The sequence below is a fragment of the Hemiscyllium ocellatum genome, chromosome 31 (assembly GCF_020745735.1).
Source record: "Hemiscyllium ocellatum isolate sHemOce1 chromosome 31, sHemOce1.pat.X.cur, whole genome shotgun sequence".
NCBI classification, from domain to species: Eukaryota; Metazoa; Chordata; class Chondrichthyes; order Orectolobiformes; family Hemiscylliidae; genus Hemiscyllium; species Hemiscyllium ocellatum.
In genome coordinates, this window is record NC_083431.1 from 2,533,514 (window position 1) to 2,560,632 (window position 27,119).

General features: G+C 46.7%; 1 protein-coding gene across 3 annotated transcripts; it reads right to left on the reverse strand.

Annotated features, from left to right (window-relative positions):
* Positions 1 to 1,597: 1,597 nt before the first annotated feature.
* On the reverse strand, positions 1,598 to 18,678 carry tsr1 (TSR1 ribosome maturation factor). Of its 3 annotated transcripts, XM_060847919.1 has the most exons (16): positions 18,434 to 18,671; positions 17,972 to 18,075; positions 16,871 to 17,087; positions 13,496 to 13,630; positions 12,569 to 12,981; positions 12,192 to 12,326; positions 11,122 to 11,269; positions 9,288 to 9,439; positions 8,252 to 8,457; positions 6,986 to 7,145; positions 5,336 to 5,446; positions 3,972 to 4,104; positions 3,251 to 3,367; positions 2,743 to 2,883; positions 2,342 to 2,416; positions 1,598 to 1,843 (listed from the first exon to the last, which is right to left on the reverse strand). In XM_060847919.1, exons 1-16 carry the CDS (start codon positions 18,552 to 18,554, stop codon positions 1,665 to 1,667), a joined length of 2,547 nt encoding a protein of 848 aa, XP_060703902.1. In that variant the 5' UTR covers positions 18,555 to 18,671; the 3' UTR covers positions 1,598 to 1,664. The 3 variants fall into 3 exon arrangements, with proteins under 3 accessions (XP_060703902.1, XP_060703903.1, XP_060703904.1); XM_060847920.1 differs by lacking the exon at positions 5,336 to 5,446 and having other exon boundaries at positions 18,434 to 18,678; XM_060847921.1 differs by lacking the exon at positions 12,192 to 12,326 and having other exon boundaries at positions 1,600 to 1,843; positions 18,434 to 18,668.
* Between the last annotated feature and the right edge of the window lie 8,441 nt (positions 18,679 to 27,119).

A 27,119-nucleotide genomic window follows, 5' to 3' on the forward strand; every position in this document is an offset into this window, starting at 1 on the left:
CTCCTCATTCTCCCTCCGATGAGGAGACCAAAACTGCACACAATACTCTCACTGAGACGTTCAATGACAGAAAGAGATGCCCGGTCCTGTACTGGAACCCTCTCACTATGAAAGCCAACATCCCACTTGCTTTCTTCACTGCCTACTGCATCTGCCTGATGACCTTCCCACAGCAACGGGTGTACAAGAACACCCAGGTCTTATTGCCCACATCATGCTGAAACATCTCTGCATCCATATCACAGGTCCCAATCCCACCCAGCTTTGTCTCATCCACAAATCTGGAGACACTACATTTAATTCCCTCAACCTAATCATTTATATTGTGACCAGCTGAGGCCCTAGCACTGATCCCTTCATACCCCACTGGTCACCTGCTGTCACTTGGAAAAAGACCTGTTTATTCCTAGCCTTTATTTCCTGTCTGCCAACCAGTTCTGTGCTCAGTCAGTATACTATTCTAATTCCATGTTCTTTACCTTTACATACTAATCTCTCAGGGACTTCATCGAAAGCCATCTGAAAGTTCAAATAAACCACATTCACTGGCTCTCCTTCATGAGCTCTGCAAGTTACATCCTCAAAAAATTCCAGTAAATACATGAATCATCATTTCCCTTTTGTAAATCCATCCTGACTCTGTCCGATCTTGCTACTGCTTTGTAAATGCTCATCTTTTACAAATAGTGAGTTTTGAGAAGATTTGTAGCTCAGATTGAGGTTCTAGAACCCTCCTTTACAATGTACTTGACTATTTTCCCATCGACTGATGTCAGACTCACTTTCTCGCTGTCTCCCTTTGTAAACAGTGGAGTTACATGAACTACCTTCCAATCTGCAGGATCTGATCCAGAGTCTAGAATCTTGGAAGGTTATCACCAGTGTTTCCTCTGTATCTAGGGCCACTACCGTTGCTCCTCTGGGATGTAGCTTATCGGGGCCTGGGATTGATCTGCCTTCAGTCCCAATGTCCCCAACCCCATTTCCATACTAATACCGATTTCCTTCAGTTGCTCCCTCTCACTGAATCCTGTGATCCCCAACATTTCATGGGTGTCCTCCTTTGTCAGCACAGAACCAAAGGATGTATTTGGTTGATTAGCCATTCCCTTGTCTCCCATTATACCGTCCTGTGTTACTGACCATAAGGGGACTGCATTTGTCTTCACTAATCTGTTTCTCCTCACATACCTATCGAAACGTTTTCAGTCAGTTCCCCACAGGCTTAACCTCATGTTCTCATTTTCTCTTTGTTCCCTTTGACTGAACTCTAAACTGCTCCTGCTCACGTCTGTTCTTTCTTCTCTGGCTCTAATACAACATATAATTTCCCTTGCAAGCCATAGTTTGGCCACATTTCCCATTGCACTTTTGCACATGATAGCTATGAACTGTTGCAGGTCACCAGTGTGCTCTTTGAATGTTAGTCATTGTCTTTCGTTATCCCTTGAAATAACAAGGATATTCAAACAAAGGAAAGCACTGACCCCTTGTGGGAATGACTCGGCATTGCATCAACCGCTTCAAATTTAAACCTGTCCCAACCAATCAACTTCCAAATCTTCAAATGATACAAACTGAAAAAGGACAGTGTGAGCCAACATTTTCTGAATTGGAATACTTTTAAAATAAAAGGCACAGAGGAAGAAATCTGGCTGGACACTCTAATCCATCTCAACCTCCAGCACATTGACAGTAGATTCAGTTCGCTCCCAAGGTATTGGGCTCGGAACGTAGGGATCATATGCCCATTTTGGGAAAACTCGCTTGTATAAGCTCATCAGCACAGTATCCTGGGATTTCAGCTGGCCATCAAACAAACATTTCATGTGTCCGTGAGTCCCTGAAAACAACACATTTGTTAGGTCAGAGTTACTATCCCAGAGCTCTAAGATTAACCTTCAACCCACGACCACCCACATTACAACGGTGACGGAACGACGCACTGTCAGAGGGTCAGCGCTGAGGGGGCGCCGCACTGTCGGGGCGCCGCACTGTCGGAGGGTCAGCGCTGAGGGGGCGCCGCACTGTCGGAGGGTCAGCGCCGAGGGGGCGCCGCACTGTCGGAGGGTCAGCGCCGAGGGGGCGCCGCACTGTCGGAGGGTCAGCGCCGAGGGGGCGCCGCACTGTCGGAGGGTCAGCGCTGAGGGGGCGCCGCCCTTCGGAGGGTCAGCGCTGAGGGAGTGCCACCCTGTCGGAGGGTCAGCGTTGAGGAAGTGCCACCCTGTCGGAGGGTCAGCGCTGAGGGAGCCACGCATTGACAGAGGATTGGTATGACGTGTATTAGCTCATTAACCATCACCAGATGATTCATCAGATCAAGTGCTAGAAAGGACCTTACCTAAAGGCTCCTTGATGTGACCCTTTCGTCCCCATTTTGTTCGAAGTTCCACTGGCTTAAACCACAGCACATCCTCTGTAAAACAAAGCTCCTCCTTAATATCATCAGCCACTGTTCATTGGTGAAAGCAAGAAATTTAGTTACTGTCATCTCTTTCCAAAGTGGCATTAAAGCACTCCTAGGACAGGGACAGCACGGGGTTAGATAGAGCAAAGCTCCCTGTACACTGTCCCCCCCATCAAACACTCCCAGGACAGGGACAGCACTGGGTTAAATGGAGTAAACTGCAGCAGTCAGTGTGAGGTTCACGTATTCCTGATCCAAATGTCTGTGCCCGAGATTTCTGCTCCCCAAAAGTTGATGTTTAGAGAATAGAATCTCAGCACTGCCCAGCTCCTCACCTCGGTTGAAGAACATGTAGCGCACCACGGAAGTTTTGTTCAGGATTTTGAAGGGATGGCCACTCAGGATAATTCTCTTGACGATGATGCGGTCAGGGTCAGCCTTCAGTACAGAGCCGGTTGCAACGAGGTCATGCATACCTGGGACCAATCAGAGAGGTGGAGACAACAAACACTGAGACCAGGAGCAGCTCTGAGCTGCAGTGAGAACAACAGCCCTCCTCCAGAATGTTAGTGACACACTGAGGGCCCAGCTCCCCATCCTCCAACTCCATGCAGCAACTGTTCACAGTAATATAAATTATAGTGGCTATTCCACCATGTCAGCACCACACACACTCCACAGCCCTCCTCCTGCCAGCAACACCCATGCCCACCCCACCCTACAGACAGGCGCACTCAGTATCCAAGACAGAGCAGAGTACCCATCAGTCCCACCCCCACGAAACAGCCATCTGCCTGCCGTCCCCCTCACCCACTGACTCAGACGACAACCTACTGCACATACCATTGACTCTTTGCTTGAACATTAGGACGGAGGCTGGCGAGAAGGTGATTGGACCGTACACAGTGCCCACCAGAGTGCTGTTACAACGGAAAAAACGCTCATATTTGAACTTGTTGGCTGAGGTAAAGGAAAGGCATGGTTTAAATAAAGGAGCAGCATATTTAGACATTTGCTGAAACTCAGGCCCTCAAAAACCAAAAGCTATTTACAAGCTGCAATTAATATTTAAAACCTTCTCCCTATTCCTGAGGCCCCCGAGCATAGTTAGAGAAATGGCAATACAGCAGAAGATCCATTTATCTGCTTTTAATGACCATGAAATCAGGAACATTGGCCAAGGTAACAGTGAGAATGTTTTACACTCGTGCTCCAACATCATTCACTTCTGCTTGAAAGAACAAAGAACACCTCACAGAAAGCATCCCTCAGCACGGCACTCCCTCAGCACTGACCCCCCGACAGCGCGGCGCTCCCTCAGCGCTGACCCCCCGACAGCGCGGCGCTCCCTCAGCGCTGACCCCCCCGACAGCGCGGCGCTCCCTCAGCGCTGACCCCCCCGACAGAGCGGCGCTCCCTCAGCGCCACACAGAAACTCAAGCCTCTGTTTTAACCCTTCGTCAATGATTGTCACTGGACACCAGATGAGAACAGGATCAGCACGAACTCCCTCCCTCCCTCCCTCTGCTCTGGTCCAATACCTGCATCCCCGAGGCTCAAATACCTGATGTGTGCTGGGAATATAGAGGTGGAGCCCGAAATCTTCTGCAGCCACAGTGGAACACCATCTCCTCTTTCGACTTGATGGGCTCAGTGTTGTTTGCGTGCCTCCTGAGCAGGAAATGCATCACTGACATCTGTGATAGAGAGAAGGAGAGAAAGAGAGGTAGAGAGTAAAACCTCAAACAGTTCAAGTAAACATCACCGTCAAAGAGGCATGTACATGAGAAGAGTCATCAAATTCACAGATTAACAGTAGCACACAAACACACCAGCCTATCCATCAGCACTCTATAACACTGGGGGACAGTACTGGTGGGGACAGGTCTGTCACTGTACAACACTGGGGGACAGTACTGGTGGGGACAGGTCTGTCACTGTACAACACTGGGGGACAGTACTGGTGGGGACAGGTCTGTCACTGTACAACACTGGGGGACAGTACTGGTGGGGACAGGTCTGTCACTGTATAACACTGGGGTACAGTACTGGTGGGGACGGGTCTGTGACTGTATAACACTGGGGGCTGAATGTGCATATGATCTTGGTTAAACCGCACCTGGAGTCGTGTGCGCACATTTGGTCTCTCTATCTGAGGAACGGTATTACTGCCACAGAGAGAGTGTAACAAAGATTTACCAGAATTGCTCTTGGGAGGGTGAGACCAGCTTATGAAATGAGGTTGGACAAACTGGTCCTGAATTCTCTCCCGAGTTCTGAAGAATGCATGGCGATCTCATTGAAACTTAGAAATTACTTAAAAGGGACAGTCAGTGCCAATACAGCTAAGATAGAACCCCTGGTCAGAAGATGCCATTTAGGACCAAGACATTTGTTCTTTTCCTCAGACGCTCTGAATGCTTGGAACTCTTTTCCAAAGAGTGCCTGTGGAAGCTCAGACTTGGAGTAAATGAAGTTAGAGATTGACAATGGTTCACAGGGATAGTGTGTGTAAAGAGCATGGAAATGTTCGACCAGCTACGACCATATTGAATTGGTTGCCATTCTCAGGGGCGATGGCCTAGCCCTGCTCCTATATTTCTGACATCCCGAGGGATCCTGACAGGGCGGACATAGAAAGGTTGTTTCTTGTTGTGGGAGAATTCAAACCAGGAGTCAATATTTACAAATGAGGGATTTTCTATTTAAGACAAAGGTATGGGCTTTTCTCTCTCTGAGGAACATGAATCTTTGGAAGTCTTTGTGAAATATTGGTGGAGGCAGAGTCTGAGGGAAGATGGATAGGTTCTTGGTATGTGAGAGGATGAGATAGGCAAGTACATCAGCCACTTTCTTACTCAACGCTAGAGAGCAGGCTCGAGGGACTGACTGGCTTCCTCCTATCCCCGAAGACAATGTGTGCAGTACCTTGTGTTCGTGCGGCAGCAGGGTGAAGAGGGCCAGGGGAACCTCTGGGTCGAGACTGTCCATCAGTGACACAGGCACGCTGCCAATGTGTACAGTAACATACCAGCCTGGCTGTCAGCAGGAAGAGAAAACCACCAGTCAGCTAAACACAGCAGCAGCTAAAACCCCAGCATTGACTCTAACGAGCTGATAAATCCCAAAACACTCTCAAACTCTCTGGTACAATGTACAAAGTGTGAGAAACATACCCTCTTCCTGTACAATACCAGGTTCAGCACCAGAGATTCCCTAACATCTCAGATGGCAGCACAGGTAGTGGGTGAAAACCTGTCAGGGTTTCAGCAGGCAATAACCAGCAGAGGTATATGGGAGGCCCCCTGACACATGGAGGGAAGAGAGGACAATACTGGAGTTCCACCATACACATGGGTTACTGGCAACATGAGCCCATCTGTATCCCGGTGTGAGACAGTCCCTTCAGGAACTGCGTCCCAGAGAGAGACAGTCCCTTCAGGAACTGCGTCCCAGAGAGAGACAGCCCCTTCAGGAACTGCGTCCCAGAGAGAGACAGCCCCTTCAGGAACTGCGTCCCAGAGAGAGACAGCCCCTTCAGGAACTGCGTCCCAGAGAGAGACAGCCCCTTCAGGAACTGCGTCCCAGAGAGAGACAGCCCCTTCAGGAACTGCGTCCCAGAGAGAGACAGCCCCTTCAGGAACTGCGTCCCAGAGAGAGACAGCCCCTTCAGGAACTGCGTCCCAGAGAGAGACAGCCCCTTCAGGAACTGCGTCCCAGAGAGAGACAGCCCCTTCAGGAACTGCGTCCCAGAGAGAGACAGCCCCTTCAGGAACTGCGTCCCAGTGAGAGACAGCCCCTTCAGGAACTGCGTCCCAGTGAGAGACAGCCCCTTCAGGAACTGCGTCCCAGAGAGAGACAGTCCCTTCAGGAACTGCATCCCAGAGAGAGACAGTCCCTTCAGGAACTGCATCCCAGAGAGAGACAGTCCCTTCAGGAACTGCATCCCAGTGAGAGTCAGTCCCTTCAGGAACTGCATCCCAGTGAGAGTCAGTCCCTTCAGGAACTGTGTCCCAGCGAGTTTAAAAAAAAAATCTAAATCCTGACTAACAAGACATGATCTGAAAATGTGTTGCTGGTTAAATCGCAGCAGGTCAGGCAGCATCCAAGGAACAGGAAATTCGACGTTTCGGGCATAAGCCCTTCATCAGGCTTATGCCCGAAACGTTGAATTTCCTGTTCCTTGGATGCTGCTTGACCTGCTACGCTTTAACCAGCAACACATTTTCAGCTCCGATCTCCAGCATCTGCAGACCTCACTTTTTCCTCCTAACAAGACATGATGACTGCAAAGATCGGCTCACCCACGTCCCAGAGGTTAAACAGTAACCCCTGGTCTCTGGTTAAAGCTGATACACACTTCTGAAATTAGAGCTCAGGATCCTGCTGTCTAAAACCAATCTGGGATCTTTACAGTTCAAACATACGCAGCACGACACCTCTCCCTATCCATCTGCTGCTGAAACTACATTCCGAATCCTGAAAGCACAGACATAACAGCGCTCCCCCCAGCACACCTCCCCACCACCATACCCAAACTCACCCTCTCCCACACGTTACACACCCTGCCCCAATTACCATTGCACCTTCCACCTCCTCTTCAGTCTCCCTGTAGATTCTCCTCTTTGTCCGGGTATAATTCTGGAACTGGAATATTCTGGCATAATCCCGCGGCAAGTTCTCCTTGGGGTCCCAGGGTGAAGTGCGGAAACTCTTCAGCCCCCGATACTTCTGAAACCTGTGGAGGTCAACAAAACATGTCCAGAATAATCAGACATCATTTCAGGAGGATCTAAAGCACTGATTCGTGTTCTCTTAATTATTCTGTGCCACATTCCCACCACAATCACAGAATAGTCCACACAGGCGGCCATTCAGCCCGACATATCTGTGCTGATGCTTTGGAAGAGCTATTCAATGCCATAACAGGATAGCTAGCCATTGTGCTGGATACTGGCTACCCTGATCAGATCACTGCTCACTCTGTAACCCAAAACTTATGAATGGGCGTAAAGCTGCCACTTTCAGTCCCAAAACATATCCAATATTCGATGCAATTCTATGATTGAATTGTGTTTACTAAACAATCCCAATTGCACTGAGAATGACAGTAAATGGATATAAAATGATCAATTGGATTCACAGCATCATCTGCTTATGAACCATCCTACTATCGGACTCACATAATCTTCCATCTACAAAACCCAAACAGCTCAAGCAGACCTGAAGGAGGAGCTGACAGATTTATCACAGGTATTGTATCATGGAGGAGGAGGATCTCAGTAAAGGAATTCTCAGCAAACTCTTCAGGAGTAAACGCAGGAAATTCTCAAAGTAGTAAAAGCTGGAACGTGATGAAGATTTTCACTACTCCAAGGGCTGAGAGTCTAGCTTCACCAAAAGGCCAGAACATTCAGTCCCTCACTCTATCGTCATTCTGTACTGAAACAGGAACCATGTTGTGCCACACTGCTCAGTCAGGAGCTGTTCACACGTGATGCACTTGTGAGAGTGCACACACACACACAGAGACATGCCCAGCACTGGACTACAACAGCTGCCTGCAGTGTCCAGCAACAGAGGTATTGTCCAACAAAGCACAAAGAACTACCGTTGAGTGTCCCTGCTAGGTGCTGCTCAGTGCCAAGATAACCAGAAAGTTTGTTTCGCTGTCAACTTATATCACTGACACCTGGAAAACAATCACTTGGAAATGCTGTACAGAAGCAAAGGTAATGACTGGAAGGATGGACCTGTCCATCCTTTGTGTTGTGGAGTCTCGGGATGAGCCCTGTATGCAGTGTTACTGACCAAGCTCCACAATATCAGGCAGCCTCCACACACCTGACTCGAGCAGCTACATCCTTCGGTGTGTCTACCTCATCGGGGAACATTTCATCCATTCGCTCCTGCTTGCACTTTTCCAGCATCATCATCTCCTCCTCTTCATCCACCTTCTCATCATAATTATCATCGCGAATGCTTTCTGGAACCGTCATGGTTTCACATTCCTCATCAGCCTCTTCCTCACAATCACTTTCTCCGCTGGCCTATAGGAAAGGAATAATAGCAGCTGGAGGTGACAAATCCCCTTCTCACTTAAAAACCACCGCCAGCACCAGGGGTGTCCAGGTAACACTTCAGCACATCACAGACAAGCTGCTCCACACTCACTCTGCCCAAGTGTTTCAGAGTGCACTCACTGCTGCTACATGAGCAGAAGCAGCTACAAGAAACACAGCAATACCAGACTTTCAGCAATGAGATGAATTAGCAGATAAATGCCTGCTGGGGGGTCAGTTGTCAGTAGGACAACTCACCATTCAGCAGTATCACAGGAGTTTTCACATGCAGCTTAACTGGCAGACCCCCTGTGCACACCAACCCAACGACAGCAGCACCAACATTATAGCACCCCTTCAGAACCATGCTGTGTAGGTGGTGGGTGCCAGCCTATTGTACTTGCGTACCAGAAGCTCAGATACTGGGAATTGGGGCTCCTTGTAGCCCCAGTGAGATGAGCAGCCACTGTCACACTCTCTGGGAACTGCACCTACATATCCAAGTTGTACATCAGATTGTGACTTATGGCCAGCTCCCAGGGATTGTTCTCATTTACTAGACCACATGGTGCTGTTCTCCCCAGATGTAAATATTAAATATGATGCCAGAAATGGCCCCCAGAGCCCTGCTGAAAATAAAATAATGGCTGTTTCACTCTCAAACAAGTTACTAAAAAACCCTGACCCAGTGGGTGTAAAATTAAACAGCAACGTTTCCTGTCTCAGGGGAGTGGGAACTACAATTTTTAAACCGATTTTCTTTAGAACTCCGCGCAATTCAGAGACAGATCTACAGAACAAACAGCACCAAGGCTTACCTGTGACACCGTCTCACCCATTATCTCATCTTTCTCCATATCTTCGTCACTTTCCTCCTCATCTCCCTCATCATCCAGAATCCAGGTGGCCTGATAATCAGAGGTACCTTTCGGAACTTTCCGAACAATCTTCCTGCTTGAATTCAGAGTATCTAGGAGAGGGAGATGGGTAGAACTAACAGTGACGATTGAGTTATCAAAGCACCAAGCTAAGCAGTAGGCAGTGAACTTCCATCATTTTCCAATTACCATTAACTGGAGGCTCACTGCCTTCACTATCAAAAGATATGGAAAACATGTCAGGATTGGCATACATCAGGAGATGGAAGGGAGAGAGGAACTTAGTCAAGTTGCAATCCAAGGAAAATGGTACTGCTGGACTTGAAAGAACTGGCTCAAAAGATCGTACGTACATTCATGTACTTTTCCAAAATTCCGAGATTTGCAAAATGGAACTGCATCCCGTCAGAAAGTAGTAAATCTAACTCTCCTCTGTTCAAGGAGGGAAGGAGGCAGTAAACAAGGGACTACCACTCAGTCAGCTTGACACCAGCCATGGGGGAAGGTGTTCGAATTAATTAGTGAGGAAGATAAAACTGGGCACTACGGAAAAACTCAAGGTAATCAAGAAAACGTCAAGCTGCTACTATGGTGGGAAGAATAAAAATGTAGAGCGTTACTTGCAGATGTGAGGTGCTGTGGTGCACAAGTCACAAGGTTAGTATGCAGGCACAGCAAGTGAATAATAAGGTGAAAGGAATGCTCGGCCTTATTACAACAGGAAGGGAACATGAAAATCATGACATCCAGCTGCAGTCACACAGCACATTGGTGAGACCACTAGTCAAATGCTGTGTACAGCTCTGGTTTCATTATCTCAGAAACAATGCACATGTGTTGGAGGAGATCCAGAGGAGGTTCAGAATGAGGGGATGAGGAGGGACAAGAGGCATTTTGGGGACGAGGGAAGAGAGCTATAATATGACAGAGACAGAGAAAAGTGCAACATTTTCTATTTAAATAAATCTCGGTCCCACTAAATGAATACTTTAATTTAAGTATCTATTTAAAAACGTTAAGATAAACTAAAGCCACACAATAGTCCACACAATTTGCAGAAAGATATGCTTTAACTTTTGAACAACCTCACTCCATACTGTCTGAAGCAGGACATTAGATCCATCAATAGAATTGTGTGCACCACCATTGTTTAGCATTTGAACTTAGTGGAGTCTCCAATCCCCTACTTCCCTGGGATCGAACCAACACGAGTCCAACACCCCCCCTCAAAAAAACACCTCTGCTATCCTGCTGAGGACCTTTGGGTGATTTTACTGTGCAGTGTTATTCACCTTTCCACAGATTTTGAAATCGATTACCCCACTCTGTTGGAGTGATCAAGGCGGCATTCACATCATATTCTCACAGGTTCCCAAACAACACCAAGATGAAGTGGGGCAGGAGCAGGGGCAGGGGACTTCAAGAGGATGTGAGGAAAAATCTTTTCACCCAGAGATAATGGGAATCTGAAACTTGCTGCATAGAAGGATGGGAAAGGAGGCAGAAATCTTCATAACACTGTAGAAATATTTAGACGTGCACTTGTGACACCAAGGCATATATGGCTATGGCACAAGAGCTGAAAAAGGGGATTAGAACATTCAGCTAGTTGTTTTTGACCAGTGCAGACTCAATGGACCAAAAGACCTTTTCCCGTGCAGTATGACTGTGTAATCTGGGAAGTCTCTGGGTCTGGGGGAACTGGTAGAAGAGGCACAGAGTGACAATGTTGAGTTAGTCCCAGCTTGCCTGGAGTTTAGGATGAACCACTCACCCTCAGCCTCCTGCAGCTCTTCGTCTGTGGGCCAAGTCTGCTCTCCCTCCATCGGATCAGGAACAACTTCCGATTCAAGCGATTCCTGCTTTCTAGAATCTGCTTTCATCAGAACTTTCAGGTCCTCTTCCATCTCAGCACAGGGATCCTGACAAAGAGAAAGAATTCCAATCGATGAGTGCAGGATCAAGGATAGCAAGCCCACCCCGATGGCCCCATCTTTCAGACCTCTGCTCAGGCAGGCACAAGATTTCATCCTCACATTCTGCCCCCAGAAAGGGCTTCTCTCTCTCTCTCTCTCTCCTTTATTAAATACATTGCTGAGATAACATTATGTAACACATACTGCAAAAATATTTGCTTCACTGCTGACTGCTCATCACTTTTCATTTATAAATATTTCCATGTTGTAACAAAAACTTCCCACACAAACATATCAGACTGTAATTATACCTTCCCACACAAAACCTGGTGGAAATGCGTAGCCACATCGTGACGTGTTGACTGAAGCAGTTTCCATTCTAAATATGGACATAAGAACGAATGAAATTTCACTAATAAAATGTATATTGCTAATCCCATTGCAATCTGTAACCTCATTAGTCCTACAGTATCCCCACTATTTACCAGTGTAACTACAATGACAGATTTACTTATGCTTTTCAATGTTGGCATGGCAATTTATAATGGAAATATGAAAATTACATACAACCCAAAAACAACAGCTGAAGTGTATGTAAACACACCCAAAACCAGCCACATCCCTGGCCTTTTAACCTCTTCCAACGCAGGTCGATATCTGGTCTCTATTTCTCCAAGATGGATCAGTATTGGTATTAAATATTGATAATTACTAAACTGGAACAAGGACTGAGGGACTTCAGTTATGTGAAGAAGCAAGGACTGTTCTCCTGAAAGACAGGAATCCCTCTGCAGGAGATTTTAAATCAACCTGGTCAACTTCCTCAGAGGTTTTGATTGAGGATTTGAGGAGAAACATAGGAAGGTCAATTACCAGGAGACAGGTGTAAGGTGTGCTGAAAGGTCATGGGTCAGAAACACTAACTAACTTTGTTTCTCTCTTGAGATTCTGTGTAACCTTCTGAGTATTTCCAGCATTTCTGTTTTATTACAGACTGAAGAACCAAACAGGAAATAAAACAGGGAGATGAAGAGCTTCCTTCCGCCCCATGAGCTGCTATGACCTGGAACACATTGAAAGAGCAGAGCAGCAGATTCAATAATAATTTTCAAAAACAAATTTAACAAATACATGAAAACCAAAATAAAACTGTAGACTATGGAGAAACAAATGGGAAAAGGGGGAGAAATTGACTAGACCTTTCAGAGTGATAACACAGGCAGATGGACTGAATGGTCTTCTGTGCTGTACGACTTTATGGAAAAGCCTTTTAAATGCTTCAGTTAAATTTCTACTCACACTTACCGTCAGGCCCTCTCTTTTCTTTGTAGTCTTGGGGTTCAGGGGCATGGGGTCAGGTGAACCATCAATTTGCTGCATCTGGAAATCTCCGTGTCCTACAATGTGAACCAGCCTGTTTACATTCAGCGGCTGCCCCCGGATATAACCAGACACCTTCAGTGTCCCCACCAGCCCATTTCCAGCATCGGCCTCAAACGTCACTTGCTGAGCCAATAAGTAGGAGCGGTGATCTCGGAAAGCAAGGTGTCGCTGTTTCTGCATTGCAATGTGTCTGACAATCAGTGCAGCATCCTGCTCCGTGTCCATGTGAAAGAGTTTCGCATCAAGAAAACGTCTCTCGAAAATCTTGGTCAAACTCCTTTTAGCATCTGTTCGCTTCTTGACAGGAAGGTCATTGATTCCTTGAACCACAAACACTGTGGGACAACGGTCAGTTAGAATGAGGACACTGATCTAGATTAGCATTTCACACACCCCCACAGCAGGGCCTTTAGTCAGGACAAGCCATTGTACCCAACGAGTCATTCCTACCCATCTAAAAGAGCTCAGGGCCCCCACCCACGTCGGCGCGACCCCCCTCCCCCGACCCTCACAGGCGTCGGCGCGACCCCCCCTCCCCCGACCCTCACAGGCGTCGGCGCGACCCCCCCTCCCCCGACCCTCACAGGCGTCGGCGCGACCCCCCCTCCCCCGACCCTCACAGGCGTCGGCGCGACCCCCCCTCCCCCGACCCTCACAGGCGTCGGCGCGACCCCCCCTCCCCCGACCCTCACAGGTGTCAGCCCACCTTCCCTAATACCCATCCCCTCCAAACATCAGTCCCTCCCAATCCCCACCCACATTACACAGACTTTTAACCTTTAACTCTAGACTGATAGTCCTAGAACAAAGGCATGCGACTGTCAGAGCCCACCAGCACCCAGTCCGTACCATGACTTGGGAGGCCCTGTGCAAACAGGCAGGAGAGGCAGAAGTCACCATAACTGTCCCATCCCTCATGTGGATCCAGCACCAACATCAGCGTGTCCACCACTTTGGCAAGGTCAAGGACAGCATGGATATCACCTGAACATAGTACAGAAAGTGTGTTAGAAGAGCAGGAGGCCATTCTGCCCCTTTATCTTTTCTATTTTTAAGTTTTAACATAGCTGATCTGTATCACACCTTAGCTCCCAATGTCAACATCCTTCCAATAAGAAGTCTTTAAAGTTTCAATAACGCGGGTTTTCAGAGCAGGAAGATCCAGATTTCCATTCCTTTTGTGGGAACAAATGCTTCCTAATAACACCCTTAATGGCCTGGTTCAAACTTAAGTTCTGCCATACATCCCTCAGAACTAGAACCAGCGTCAGTAGGTTATCTCTATCTAAGCATCATTACAAATGTCAGCTTTTTTCCAGGTGGCTATATTTTAAATCAACCCTTTTAATTTCAAGTAAAATAGAAAGTGACCTTCTACTTGCTCTGGTTGGCAATAAGCCAGTGAGACCCGGTAACCACAGGGACTGAGAACCCAGATCTAGTCTTAATTACAATCAGGTAACAGGTTAAATATCAGGACAATGAGGATAAAGCAGCTTAACTTCACCACAGGTAAACAAACAGAGTGTCAGTCCATCACATTCAGAGAGTGCAGAGAGAGAAAGATGGCAGCGTGTGGGGGGGGGGGGGGGGGGGGGGGGGGGGGGGGGGGAGCTGCACCTGTAACAGCAGCATCGGAGTGATAATAGCAGCGATAACCAGAGGGTGCCTTACTGCTGCAAGTCAATTCAATAACCCTCCGATGGAATGAATGAAGGGATTTTGAAAAAGACTCTGCAAGACTTGCTCCGAGATGACGGAGACAAGAACCCATGGAAATGCCAGAAACAATTCTGGAACTTTAAAAGCAAAACCACATTTCTACCCAGAGCTGAGTGAGATGTACAAACATGGCATGAGATCAGAACTGCGTTATCAAACCAGAGTCTAAACCTTCACCGTTTCTCTCTGCATTGATGTAGTCAGACCTGCTGAGTTCCTCCTTCACTGTTTTTAATATCTGTGCTCTAGTTTAGAAACTAGTTGCATACTAAGTAAAGTTTAGTCAATGTTGGTTTTAGTGCTTATTACAGTAAAAATCTGAAAACTCTAAATCTTGTGCGATTCCTTTAATTCTAACCTCCTTTTGAAAAAGTGATTCATCTCTTACATTGTAATATCACCATAACCCTTTTATCATCTTCATTAGATCACCATTTAACTGTCTAAACCAAAGGAAATATTTCTCTAATCACATCTCCCCATTTACCCCCTGCTAATCCCCCGCCAAAGGTCAATACTGAGGTGTGGAACCCAGCCAAGGGCTGAATCCAGATACCCCTGCTGGGGTCTGACCAGCATTTTCCAAACATTTCCTCTCTCTGTATTACAGCTCCATCGAGGTAGAGACTAATTATCATTTTAGGATGTGTTTGCACTGGTCTTCTAAATGTTCATGTTTCTGCTGTCGAACACCGGGATTCCATCGTAGCTCCCATTTTTTCTGGGATGGAGCAGCAGTTAGATCTGCCACTCGGCTGGGCTAAAAGAGCAGCTGTTACATGCTGCAGACCCGCAGCAATCAGAATCAGAAAGTGACTGCAGAGTCAGTCAGTCATGGAGGGTGGGCTATTAACAGGTGTGAATTTCCCAGCCCTTTGTTAACTCCAGAGGGTTCTCGGAGGGTCAAGGGAGTAGAGGCTGCTGAATTGAAGTCGGGAATGTGACTGTAATGCCACCCCAGGCTCCCCAGGGGTGTGACCATCTGCTGGTTTTCAGCTGCAGCTGAACTGGTCCCAGACAGCAACACACAAATGATCCACACTGAGCCTAAACTGCTTTGGTAAGCATGCACTCTCCAATCACATACACATTGTTCTTTTGCTTGAAATACAAAGCCCCAGCTCTCTATTTTATAGATGATCATAGAATCCCTACAGTGTGGAAACAGGCCAACAAGTGCACACCGACCCTTTGAAGAGTATCCCACCCAGACCCATTCCCAACTCTATTACTCTACATTTCCCCTGACTAATGGGCCTAATCCACACATTCCTGAATACTATGGGACAGTAAGTATGGCCAATCCACCTAACCTGCACATCTTTGGGCTATGGGAGAAAGCTGGAGCACCCAGTGGAAACCCACAAACACGGGGAGAATGTGCAAACACCACACAGACAGTCGCCCGAGGCTGGAATCGAACCTAAGTCCCTAGCACTGTGAGGCAGCATTGGTAACCACTAAGCCACTGTGCTGCCCATTTGGTATTTCAACAGCCAGATTACAACATACACTAGCCCACTAGCCTGCTGAATGAATTACTCTCTTATACCATACCTCCCACCTTCTCTTGGTAACCATCTTCCTTTCCAGATAAAAATTCAAATCAGTTTTGAAAGCCTCAACTGTCCCTGTCTCCACCGCTCTCAGATGGTGGAAAACAGACCCTAACCATTCACTGCATGGAAGTGTTCCTCACGTTGCCATCGCTTGTTTTGCCATTGACCTTAAACATGTCCTCTAATTCTCAATCTTTCCACCAACAGGAACAATGCTTCCCTGTGTATTCCGTCCAGACCTCTCAGCATTTCGATCACCTTTAACAAATTTTCTCTTCTTCATGAAAGAAAAGCAACTTCTCCGACATCACTGGAGTGTCAACGCTGGAAACATTCCTGTGAATCACTTTCGAATGCCTTGTTAAATTGCCATAATGCACAAAGAACCACAGGCATCTGTCTCTCTCTCTCAGACACAAATGGACATTTGACAACTCAAGGAGCACAATTCCACAACATTGTCACTAAATAATTACCCTTAAGAGTGACATCTGTCTCATCTCCACCTTTTTCTGGGAATGCAGCTCATGTCAGTCCTCATTCCTAATGAAGGGCTTTTGCCCGAAACATTGAGTTTCCTGCTTCTCAGATGCTGCCCGACCTGCTGTGCTTTTCCAGCACCACACTCTAGACTCTGTTCTAAAGGGTCACTGGATTTCTCTCCACAGATGCTGTGAGATTTGCCAAGTTTCTCTGGCAATTTCTGTTTTTGTTTCTGATTTGCTGCATCCGGAGTTCTTTGGTTTACTTTCCTGTAGGTTGTAGACACAAACAACCACCCAGCAGAAGTATCTGAGACTGCATGACACTACTAGGGAGTTCAGCATGTATCATGGGTGGGTGACCACTCTCTAACTCCAGCACTGACACATGAATGAAATGCTGAGAACGTTGGCTCCATCAATCGGCCGAGTTTACTCTTTAGGAATTCTCTGCCACTGACCTGAATTTACTCGGATGAAGCTGAATCTCTGTTTGAACCTGGGGCAAATCAAGCCAAATTGTTCACCACTTCTGTTGAGGTCATACACACTTGAGGTCTCGTCACTCCGAATTAGTCTCATGACATCTGCGCCACTTGTACCAGAGTGCAAGACGATGACACCCACCAGATGGGGGGGACCCTCTTTTGTGCCCAGACTCCTCTTCTCCGCGAGCACCTAGAACAGAACATGGGTCAGAAGGTTTACCTTGTTATAGCTCATAAATACAAGCCACTTTTCAGCCTTTAGCTGTGTGTATAACTCAATCTGGAAATGGGGAGGGGCAGTTCAAGCACAAAATCCACAGATGCTGCCAAACACACCGACTGAATTTCTTCAGTACTTTGTTTCAGATTCCAACATGCGCAGCACTTTGTTTTATTTCATTTTCGGTAAAAACAATGACTGCAAATGTTGGAAAACAGAGTCTAGATTAGAGTGGTGCTGGAAAAGCACAGCAGTTCACGCAGCATCCAAGGAGCAGGAAAATCAACGTTTCGGCAAAAGCCCTTCATCAGGAATATAGGCAGACAGCCTGGAGGGTGGAGAGATAAGCTAGAGGAGGGTGGGGGTGGGGAGAAAGTGGCATAGAGTACAATAGGTGAGTGGGGAGGGGATGAAGGTGATAAGTCAGGGAGGAGGGTGGAGTGGATAGGTGGAAAAGGAGATAGACAGGTAGGGCAAGTCATGGGGACAGTGCTGAGCTGGAAGTTTGGAACTAGGGTGAGGTGGGGGAAGGGGAAATGAGGAAACTGTTGAAGTCCACATTGATGCCCTGGGGTTGAAGTGTTCCGAGGCGGAAGATGAGGCGTTCTTCCTCCAGGCGTCTGGTGGTGAGGGAGCGGCGGTGAAGGAGGCCCAGGACCTCCATGTCCTCGGCAGAGTGGGAGGGGGAGTTGAAATGTTGGGCCACGGGGCGGTGTGGTTGATTGGTGCATTTCATTTTCCCCAAATATTGGGGGTAGGGGTGGGGACAGGGTGTGGATGAGGCCGAGAGGCGAGTGTTGGAAGGGTGACAGAGGGATGAATAGCCAGAGGCAGAAGATTGAGAGCACACGCACTGCTTCCCTCCTCTGCTGGCGGATCTGAGTTGCATGGTGCCGCCGATCGTGTCTCCTCAGCTGCTTCTTCAGCTTCTTGGTGCTCACTTTCACACTCACTCTGCCTGGAGCCAACACAGAGACACAGCAATCAACCGCAGTCCTGAGGGGGATCATACCCCCACCCTACCCCTCACCCCCGCCCTACCCCTCACCCCCGCCCTATCCCTCACCCTATCCCCCCCGCCCTATCCCCCCCGCCCCCACCCTACCCCCCCCCCGCCCCCCCCCCCCCCGCCCTACCCCTCACCCCCACCCTGCCCCCCCCCGCCCTACCCCTCACCCCCACCCTACCCCCCACCCTACCCCTCACCCCCACCCTATCCCCCGCCCTGCCCCCCCCGCCCTATCCCTCACCCTACCCCCCACAGCCACGTGTGCTCCCCTAGCCCCACCGTGTGTGCGCCTCTCCCCCGCCCGCACCTCTCTGCTCCCGCTCCAGGCTGCCCTTGGTGCGGTGCCTGCCGGCTTTGTGCGCCTTGTTGCTCTGTTTGAAGGCCCCGGGCCGGTGCCGCTCCTGCTGCACGCACCCACCGCCCGCCATCTTCACAAAGAGCTCACTGCGGCGGCGGCAGGAGAAGTCCTACAGTCCCGCGGCATCCTGGGATACTGGAGGAGTGCACTGTTTGTGAAGCTCTACAGTCCCGCGGCATCCTGGGATACTGGAGGAGTGCACTGTTTGTGAAGCTCTACAGTCCCGCGGCATCCTGGGATACTGGAGGAGTGCACTGTTTGTGAAGCTCTACAGTCCCGCGGCATCCTGGGATACTGGAGGAGTGCACTGTTTGTGAAGCTCTACAGTCCCGCGGCATCCTGGGATACTGGAGGAGTGCACAGTTTGTGAAGCTCTACAGTCCCGCGGCATCCTGGGATACTGGAGGAGTGCACTGTTTGTGAAGCTCTACAGTCCCGCGGCATCCTGGGATACTGGAGGAGTGCACTGTTTGTGAAGCTCTACAGTCCCGCGGCATCCTGGGATACTGGAGGAGTGCCTGGGTCGTGGAGACCTACGGCATCCTGGGATACTGGAGGAGTGGGAGGAGTGGGGAGTGCAGATGCTGGAGAGCAGCTCCTATATGAGAGAGTGTGTTGCTCCAGCGGGTCAGGCAGCGTCCGAGGGGCAGGAGAATCAACGTTTCAGGCATAAGCCCTTCTTCAGGAATCAAATACTGGGGGAGTGGACGATTTGTGGGGGAGGTTGTCAGGAGCAGCCTTGAGTTGTGTTTCAGGGTCAGAAACACAGAGGAAACAGCGTTAGGGAGCGTTCAGATCAATGCAAATCTGGACCCATGTGTTTAAAGTATCAGTGATCTACAAATTGAAATATAAAGTCAGATAATTCTGGAAATACAAGGCCTGCCAATAATTCTGAGGCAGGCATTCCAGCATCTGCAGTGTTTTTGAGAAAAAAAATGTTGGTATAACTGACAGACTGCAATTCTTTCCAGATTTAATAGTGTCATTTGTGGAAATTACTGATGAAATGTGAGTATTGGCTAAAAAATATTCATGGGCAGACCATAATGAAGAGGAAAAAGTGACATCTACAAAAGAGCAAATTAATATTTTAGCAGATCAGAGCTACAGTGATCTGTTCCAGAGGGGACAAGGCAACATTGGATAAGAGACGTCACAGAGCGTTACAGATGATCTCCAGTCGATGGCTGAGGAGGACACATTATAACATACTACGACAACATATTTCCTGACAGGAGGAATGACAAGCAGCAGTTGTTAGCACAGACTGGAGAATAAATTCAGACATTCACAGCTCAACTTCATTTTTCACACAGCTTCATTCTACTATTTAAAACAAGAATTGGCCATTCAGCCCCTTTGGTCATTGTGACTGATCCATATACTAACATTACACATGAGTGGTAGAAATAGAGTCGTACAGCATAGAAACAGATCCTTCAGCCCAACTAATTGACGCCATCTATGTTATTCAACAAAACTGGTATGATATATTAGAGGAAGTCTTATGGCTTGTGTGCGATAATGATTGGGCAGAGAAAAACTGACTGTAGAAATATCTATTGGAGGTGAATATATATTCTGGTTGAAATGCAGTTTAAGAATATGAATACAGTTTAAGAACGAGAAAATGTAATGGTTGTCTCAGTAAAGGTGATGCTGAAGCTGTGAGATTGGAGTGAAATCTCAGCTGGTTCGTTGATGTCCTTTAGGGGAGGACACTGGAGCTGCATGACTGTCAGACAACGCTAGATTCACCAGTCTCACTGGTGAGGATTGTAAACCCCTCCCCCAACCCAATCAGACCATAACCCCTGCAGCCATTGGAGCAGAAAGGCCAATCGCCCCTCTCAGGGGCAACCAACTCCAAAGACAGGTGTGATGGAAGCTCGATGATTTCTATTTGTTTTAACATCATTTATTTCTGAGATGGATTTTTGATATTAGCTGGGCCAGCATTTATTACCCATCCCTAATTGCCCAGAGGGCAGTTAAGAGTCAGCTACATTGCTGTGGGTCTGGAGTCATGTTGTAGGCCAGGCAGGATAAGGATGGCAGATTTCTTTCCTAAAGGACATTAGTGATTGAAGGGCATTAGATTTCATGGTAATTGTTTGAGTCCAAATCTGAATTTTTTAAATTAAATTAAATTAAATTTTTTAAAGTGTTCTAAGACGGTAAGTGGATTGTGATCCGTGAACCCAACCGTTTCCGACAGATTGTTTGTGACATACACACTAAAATGTTGTAAGGCCAGTACCAAACTCAATCGTTCTTTTTCGATTGGTGATGTTGATTTTCTTTGAAAAGTAACCAGCTGGCAGTTCGATCCCATCCTCACCGTCCTGTAGAAGTGCAGCTCCAACTCCTATGTCACTAGCATCAATGGCGACTTTAAAAGGTTCTGAAACGTTTGGTGGAGCTAAAACGGGTTTGGTGGTGGGTGGTGGCTTTCACCTGGTCGAATGCCTCCTGGCATGGTTCTGTCCACTGCAACTTTGTGTTCTTCTTCAGCACGTTGGTTAACGGTGCCATTAAGCTGCTGAAGTCTGGAACAACCGTCCAGAATGCACCCACCGCATTCCAAAGACTGATGAACAGAGTTGTGGCTGGGTTAACAAACTGGGCAGTCTATCTGGACGATGTAGTGATCTTTAGTAATTCCTGGAAAGATCACATGGTACAGTTGGCAGAGCTCTTTGAATGACAAGAGATAGAATCCGCTGAACCCGAAGAATCAAAGCACCTCTTTCTTCGAGGTCGGTCTTGGAAATTCCTCAATGGCCTTCGTCTTTGTGTTCCGTGGGGTCAACCTTCCATGACCGATATTATGTCCCATGAACGTCACCTCTGCTTTTGCAAATTCAGCTTTATTTAAGTTTATCACCAGTTTTGCTTCTCTTGTCATTCAAAGAGCTCTGCCAACTGTACCATGTGATCTTTCCAGGAATTACTAAAGATCACTACATCGTCCAGATAGACTGCCCAGTTTGTTAACCCAGCCACAACTCTGTTCATCAGTCTTTGGAATGCGGTGGGTGCATTCTTCATTCCAAGGGACGTCACTTTAAACTGAGATAGTTTGGGATTACAAACAGAATTTTTTTTCGCAGTCTCTAATAAAGGTAACTGCCAGTAACCACGCATTAAGTCCAACCTGGTGATGTAACCGGCTTGTCCAACTTTCTCGATACAGTCCTCCAATCTAGGAATTGGATATAGGTCCAATTTGTAACAGTGTTGACCTTCCGATAATCCACGCAGAATCACTGAGTCCAGTCCAGTTTGAGAACTAAGATGATTGGCGAACTCCACTCCGTCTGGCTTGGTTCACGATGTCGTTGTTGAGCATGACCTCCACCTCCATCTGGACCTGCCTGGCTTTGAAAGGATTTAGCCGAAGGAAGTGTTGATTCATTGGAGCAGTATTCTCTATGTCCACTTCATGTACAATAACATTAGTCCTCCCCATCTGATTCTTACATATGTCCTGACACTGCAGCAACAAATCTTTCAACTGTGTTCTGTGTTCCTGAGACAGATAGCTTACTAATCTATCCCACTCCTCAAGGACTTCTTTATCTTTTAATCTATTTTGAGGCACATCAAAATCCACAACATCTGGATTTGATTCCTCATTCTGCGGGGCAGTAACTAACACCTGTTTCTCCAGTTCTTTCTGTCTTCTGGTTCTCTGGAGGGGACTTATACAGTCATTTATAATCCATGTGAAAGGATCTTCACATTTGGGAATTGGCAATAAACATGCTGGTTTTATTACTGCCTGTGGCTTACCCCACCATTTGGCATGCTTGACACGTATAGCAAAAGTTAACCACATCCTTTGCATTCTAGGCCAATAGAAATGTTTTTGTATCTTAGCCTGAGTCTTTCATACCTCTAGGTGACTTCCTACAGGTAGTTCATGTGCTAGCCATATCATCTCCTGTCCATATGCTACCAGCAACACAATCTGGTGCACATCTGCCCATCTGAGAATTCTATCTTTCAGACGATAACCCTCCGGAATATTCTCTGCCTGCTTTTCGGAGTACACATCCACATATATATCTTTTATTGTCTTGTCTTGCTGTTGCAATTCCCTTAGCATTTCAGGACTAAACACTTCTGTCTGACCCTCTGTGTGTTCAGGTTTTTTCTGCACCATTATGTCAACAGGGTATCTGATAACTGAACCTCAACTCCTTCATCTCTTTCTTTAGCTCTTGCTTCGTGCAATGACTTATGATAGGGAGATCTGGTTACTACATAATCTGGGAAAATACCAGGATATTTCTGAGTTAACTCCTCAGTTTCCTGATCTTCCTTGGGTCTTTCCACAACAAGGGGTGTCACTCTCACCTTGGATCCTGCTAAATCATTCCCAAGAGAAAACTGGAACTGACTCTGTTAATCACTCCCACTGTAACTTCCCCAGTCTTGAGTTGGTACTCCAACCTGATCTTACACAGGGGAATGCTAAATTTTTGTCCATCTATCCCATAAATTACCACACCCTCGAATAAGAGATCAGAAAGAGTGCAAATTCTCTCATCTCTTACTATCAGTGACTGGTTAGACCCTGTATCTCTCAAAACTATAACTTCTTTGTCCTTCCTCCACTGTTCTTTCTGAATAAACTCTACCCACAGATGTGAATTCTTTGTAGAAATCAGATACTAACTCTATACCTATCACCTGCCTAGGCTGTGCACTTTCTTGCAGCTCCTCAGCTCTTCTTGGGGGTCTCCTTTACTACATTCACTATTGCTACTGGTTTAGCTTTTTTTCCCACAATGCCTTTCTTTAACGACCAGCACTGCGACTTTGTGTCCCACTTTACCACAGTGGAAACACCTGAGGCCTTTCACCCTCATGGGCATCTTTATCCTGTGGTAAATTCTTACTAGTGTTCTCTACTCTTTCTTTCGTAGTGTAGGATCTCCCCTTTTCCCAACTTCTATCCCTCACAGGACAAGAGTCTGGCCGGAAGCTTGTCTTATACACCAGCATGTACCCATCTGATAATTCCGTTGCCCTGCTCACTTCCTATATTTTTTGTTCCTCCTCGTGAATCCTTATCTCTGAAAGTGAATTTTTTAAACAACTCCTCCAGCAGAATAATCTCTCTTAGAGCCTCAAAGGTCCTATCCACCTTTAAAGCCTGCACCCATCCATCAAAATGACTATGTTTAGTTTTTTGAACTCAACATAAATCTGACCTGGTTCCTTCTTTATGTTTCTGAACCGCTGTCTATATACTTCTGGTACCAATTCATAAGCACTTAAATACCCTGTTTAACCTCTTCATAATCTCTTGACCCCTCATCTGACAGCATGGCAAATACCTCACTAGCTCTGCCTACCTGTTTAATCTGAACGAGCATTACCCATAAATCCTTGGACCACTCCATCTGCCTAGCCAATTTTTCAAATGAAATAAAGAAGGCTTCAACATCTTTCGCATCAACATGTGGCAGAGTTTTGACATTCACCACCATCTCTAATCTCCATCCTATTAACTTGACTTTGCTGCCGAAGTGAAAGTGAGGACTGCAGATGCTGGAGATCAGATTCCTGAAGAAGGGCTCATGCCCGAAACGTCGATTCGCCTGCTCCTTGGATGCTGCCCGACCTGTTGCGCTTTTCCAGCAACACATTTTCAGTTTTGCTGACTAAGTTGCAACTTCTCAAGTTCAAATACTCTGTCTTTTTGCTCAGCTAAGAAGCATCTCTCACTCTCTCTTCACCCCCTCCCCACTTTTGTTTATCTTCTAATTCCATTTTCCTCAATTGTATTTTAAGTTTTTCTACCTCGACTGCACTTGCCTGTTTCACTGACACATCTCAGTGTTTGAGTAGCTCCCTTACAATTTCAGTTTTATATTTGTCCTTGATTAAACCCAAATCTAACTTCTTTGCTAATTATAAAAGTTTGGCCTTTTTCTTTTCTAAACTTTCTTGGCAAAATCATTTTCAAACCCCAGAACCACTTTAGCAATTTTAAGAACCATTTCTCTCACTTTTAATTTAGCCAACCACGGTCACCGAAATTAAACAAACTGTCTCCTACATTTTATTTAAAAATCTTGGACACAAACCAGCAAGTGTTTAAATCTGCTGGGCTTTGTTTGTACCCCAAATCTATTCAAATCTGTCCAAATCTCAGACTAGATCTGTCTAAATCTGTTCACATCCCGAAGCCGAAACCCAAACTGTTCAAATCCTCCCGGATGAACTCGAGGCTGTAACGACACGGGGTAAACCCCTCTGCTAACGTAAACCCGATGCACAGAGAAGCTCACCTCGCACCATAATCTGTTAAAATTCGAGAGGAAGAGAACCATCCTATAGGTCACTATTTAAAGTAAAAATTAACAAATTTATTCTTCAAGTCCAGCAGGGAATATTAAAAGCAACAACTATATACAACTCCTTTCTCTTAAACCTATCTTTTACCTCCCACTCGACAATACTTGTCTGATAAAAAAATCCTGATTAAGGTTTACAAAAAAAAAGTCACATTTCAAAATCCAGTCAGCTTTATCAACTCTTTTTTGTTGGTTCTTCTTTTGTAGATTTTCTCTGGGTCAGTTTCGATGTTCTGCTATGCAAACCTCTGATAGACAGGTACCTTTCAGAGAGCACTTCAGCTCGCAGTCTATATTTGTGAATGTGCTTGGCCGTTCTCCTTCTAACTGTTCAAAATGTCTGGTTTTATACCCCAAAACATCAGATCATTTTATTGGTTTAAATATTATCAAAGTACTAAATTCAAATGTGACTGGAATTTGGTATCTTGGGGCATAATTTAAACTAATTGGCTGAATTTGAATTAGTTTTTGTTTCATGGCAAGTCAGCTGTAGCTATTTGTTTCCTAAGTGTTACATTCTTACTCTCTTCAGGACTCTCTGTGTTTCGTCAGTTCTTGCTAGTTTTTCAACTCTCTTAAAAGGTAAAGTACATACCTTTACAACTCCATAGACACCCCCACCCCCAAATTGTCAGTGGGAAATTGAGAAATAAATTTGTAAGGAGATCTTGGGGATGTGTAAGAATAATAAGATAATTATGGTAGGAGATTTTAACTTTCCAAACATAAACCAAGATTGCCATAATCTTAAGGCTTGGCTGGAGAGGAATTTGTTCAGTGTGTACAAGGAACTTTTCTGATTCAGTAGGTGAATATACCTACTAGAGAAGGTGCAAAATCTGATTAAGGGCTTATTCCCAAAACGTCAACTCTCCTGCTCATTGGATGCTGCCTGACTTGCTGTGCTTTTCCACTGCCACACTTTTCAATTCTGACTCTCCAGCACTTGCAGTCCCTCTAATGTGCAAAACTTAACCTACTCTTGGGAAATAAGGCAGGGCAGGGCAGGTAGCGAGGTATCAGTGCGGCAGCACATTGGGACCAGCGACTATAATTCTATTCGTTTTAAAATAGTGATGGAAAAGGATAGACCAGATCTAAAAGTTAAAGTTCTAAATTGGAGGAAGGACAGTTTTGATGGTATTAAGCAAGAGCTTTCAAAAGTTGATTGGGGTGGATGTTCACGGGTAAAGAGTTTGCTGGAAAATGGGAAGCCTTCAATAATGAGATAATAAGACTCCAGAAATGGTATGTTCATGTTAGGGCAAAAGGTAAGGATGGTAGATGGCTAGAGAAATTGAGGTTTTGACCAAGAATAAGAATGAACCATATATCAGAGCAAATCCCTGGAAGAGTATATGAGCAATAGGACTATACTTAATAGGGAGATCAGGAGGGAAAAAGGGGACATGAGATAGCTTTGGCAAATAGGGATTCTACAAATACAGAGGAACCTCGATTATCCAAATATCAATTATCCGAATTTCGGAGGTTCCGATAGAAACATTACATCAAAGAGGTGCTTCCAGCACTGATTGCACCTTTTGTTTACAATGATTAAAAACGAACTCAGCTTACTGAAATGCTGCCGAGAACAGTCCTGGACATCGATGGGAGCTATGACTGACCCCTCCCCCTGCCCTCCCTCTCTCCCTTTCTCTCCCCACACTTTCCCTGGAGTTCCACACTGCGGGAAGTGGAGGAGATGCGGTGGAGGGCATCGTCGACCACGTCTGAGTGGAAATTGCGGTCTTTGAAGAAGGAGGCCATCTGGGTTGTTCGGTAGTGGAATTGGTCCTCCTGGGAGCAGATGTAGCAGAGGCGCAGGAATTGGGAAAATGGGATGGCGTTTTTGACAAAGGAATTGGGAATATGGGATGGTGTTTTTGGCGATGCTTTGGTGATTGACGATACTCTCCAACACATCTCCTCCACTTTCCGCTTCTCCGCCCTTGAACCCCGCCCCTCCAATCACTACCAGGACAGAACCCCACTGGTCCTCACCTACCATCCCACCAACCTCCAGATACATTGTATCATCCTTCGTCATTTCCGCCACCTCCAAACGGACCCCACCACCAGAGATATATTTCCCTCCCCTCCCCTATCAGCGTTCCAGAAAGACCACTCCCTCCATGACTCCCTCGTCAGGCCCACACCCCCCACCAACCCAACTTCTACTCCCGGCACCTTCCCCTGCAACCGCAAGAAATGCAAAACTTGCGCCCACACCTCCCCTCTCACTTCCCTCCAAGGCC

Bases quoted from the DNA above. Each gene is read 5' to 3' on its own strand.
- tsr1 (XM_060847919.1), bottom strand. From the start codon at position 18,554: ATGGCGGGCGGTGGGTGCGTGCAGCAGGAGCGGCACCGGCCCGGGGCC. The intron at 13,631-16,870 runs GTCAGTGGCAGA...TACTATGTTCAG, and splicing joins CTTCATCCGAGTAAATTCAG to GTGATATCCATGCTGTCCTT. The intron at 7,146-8,251 runs GTGTGTGGAGGC...TGACCTCCACAG, and splicing joins GATGTAGCTGCTCGAGTCAG to GTTTCAGAAGTATCGGGGGC.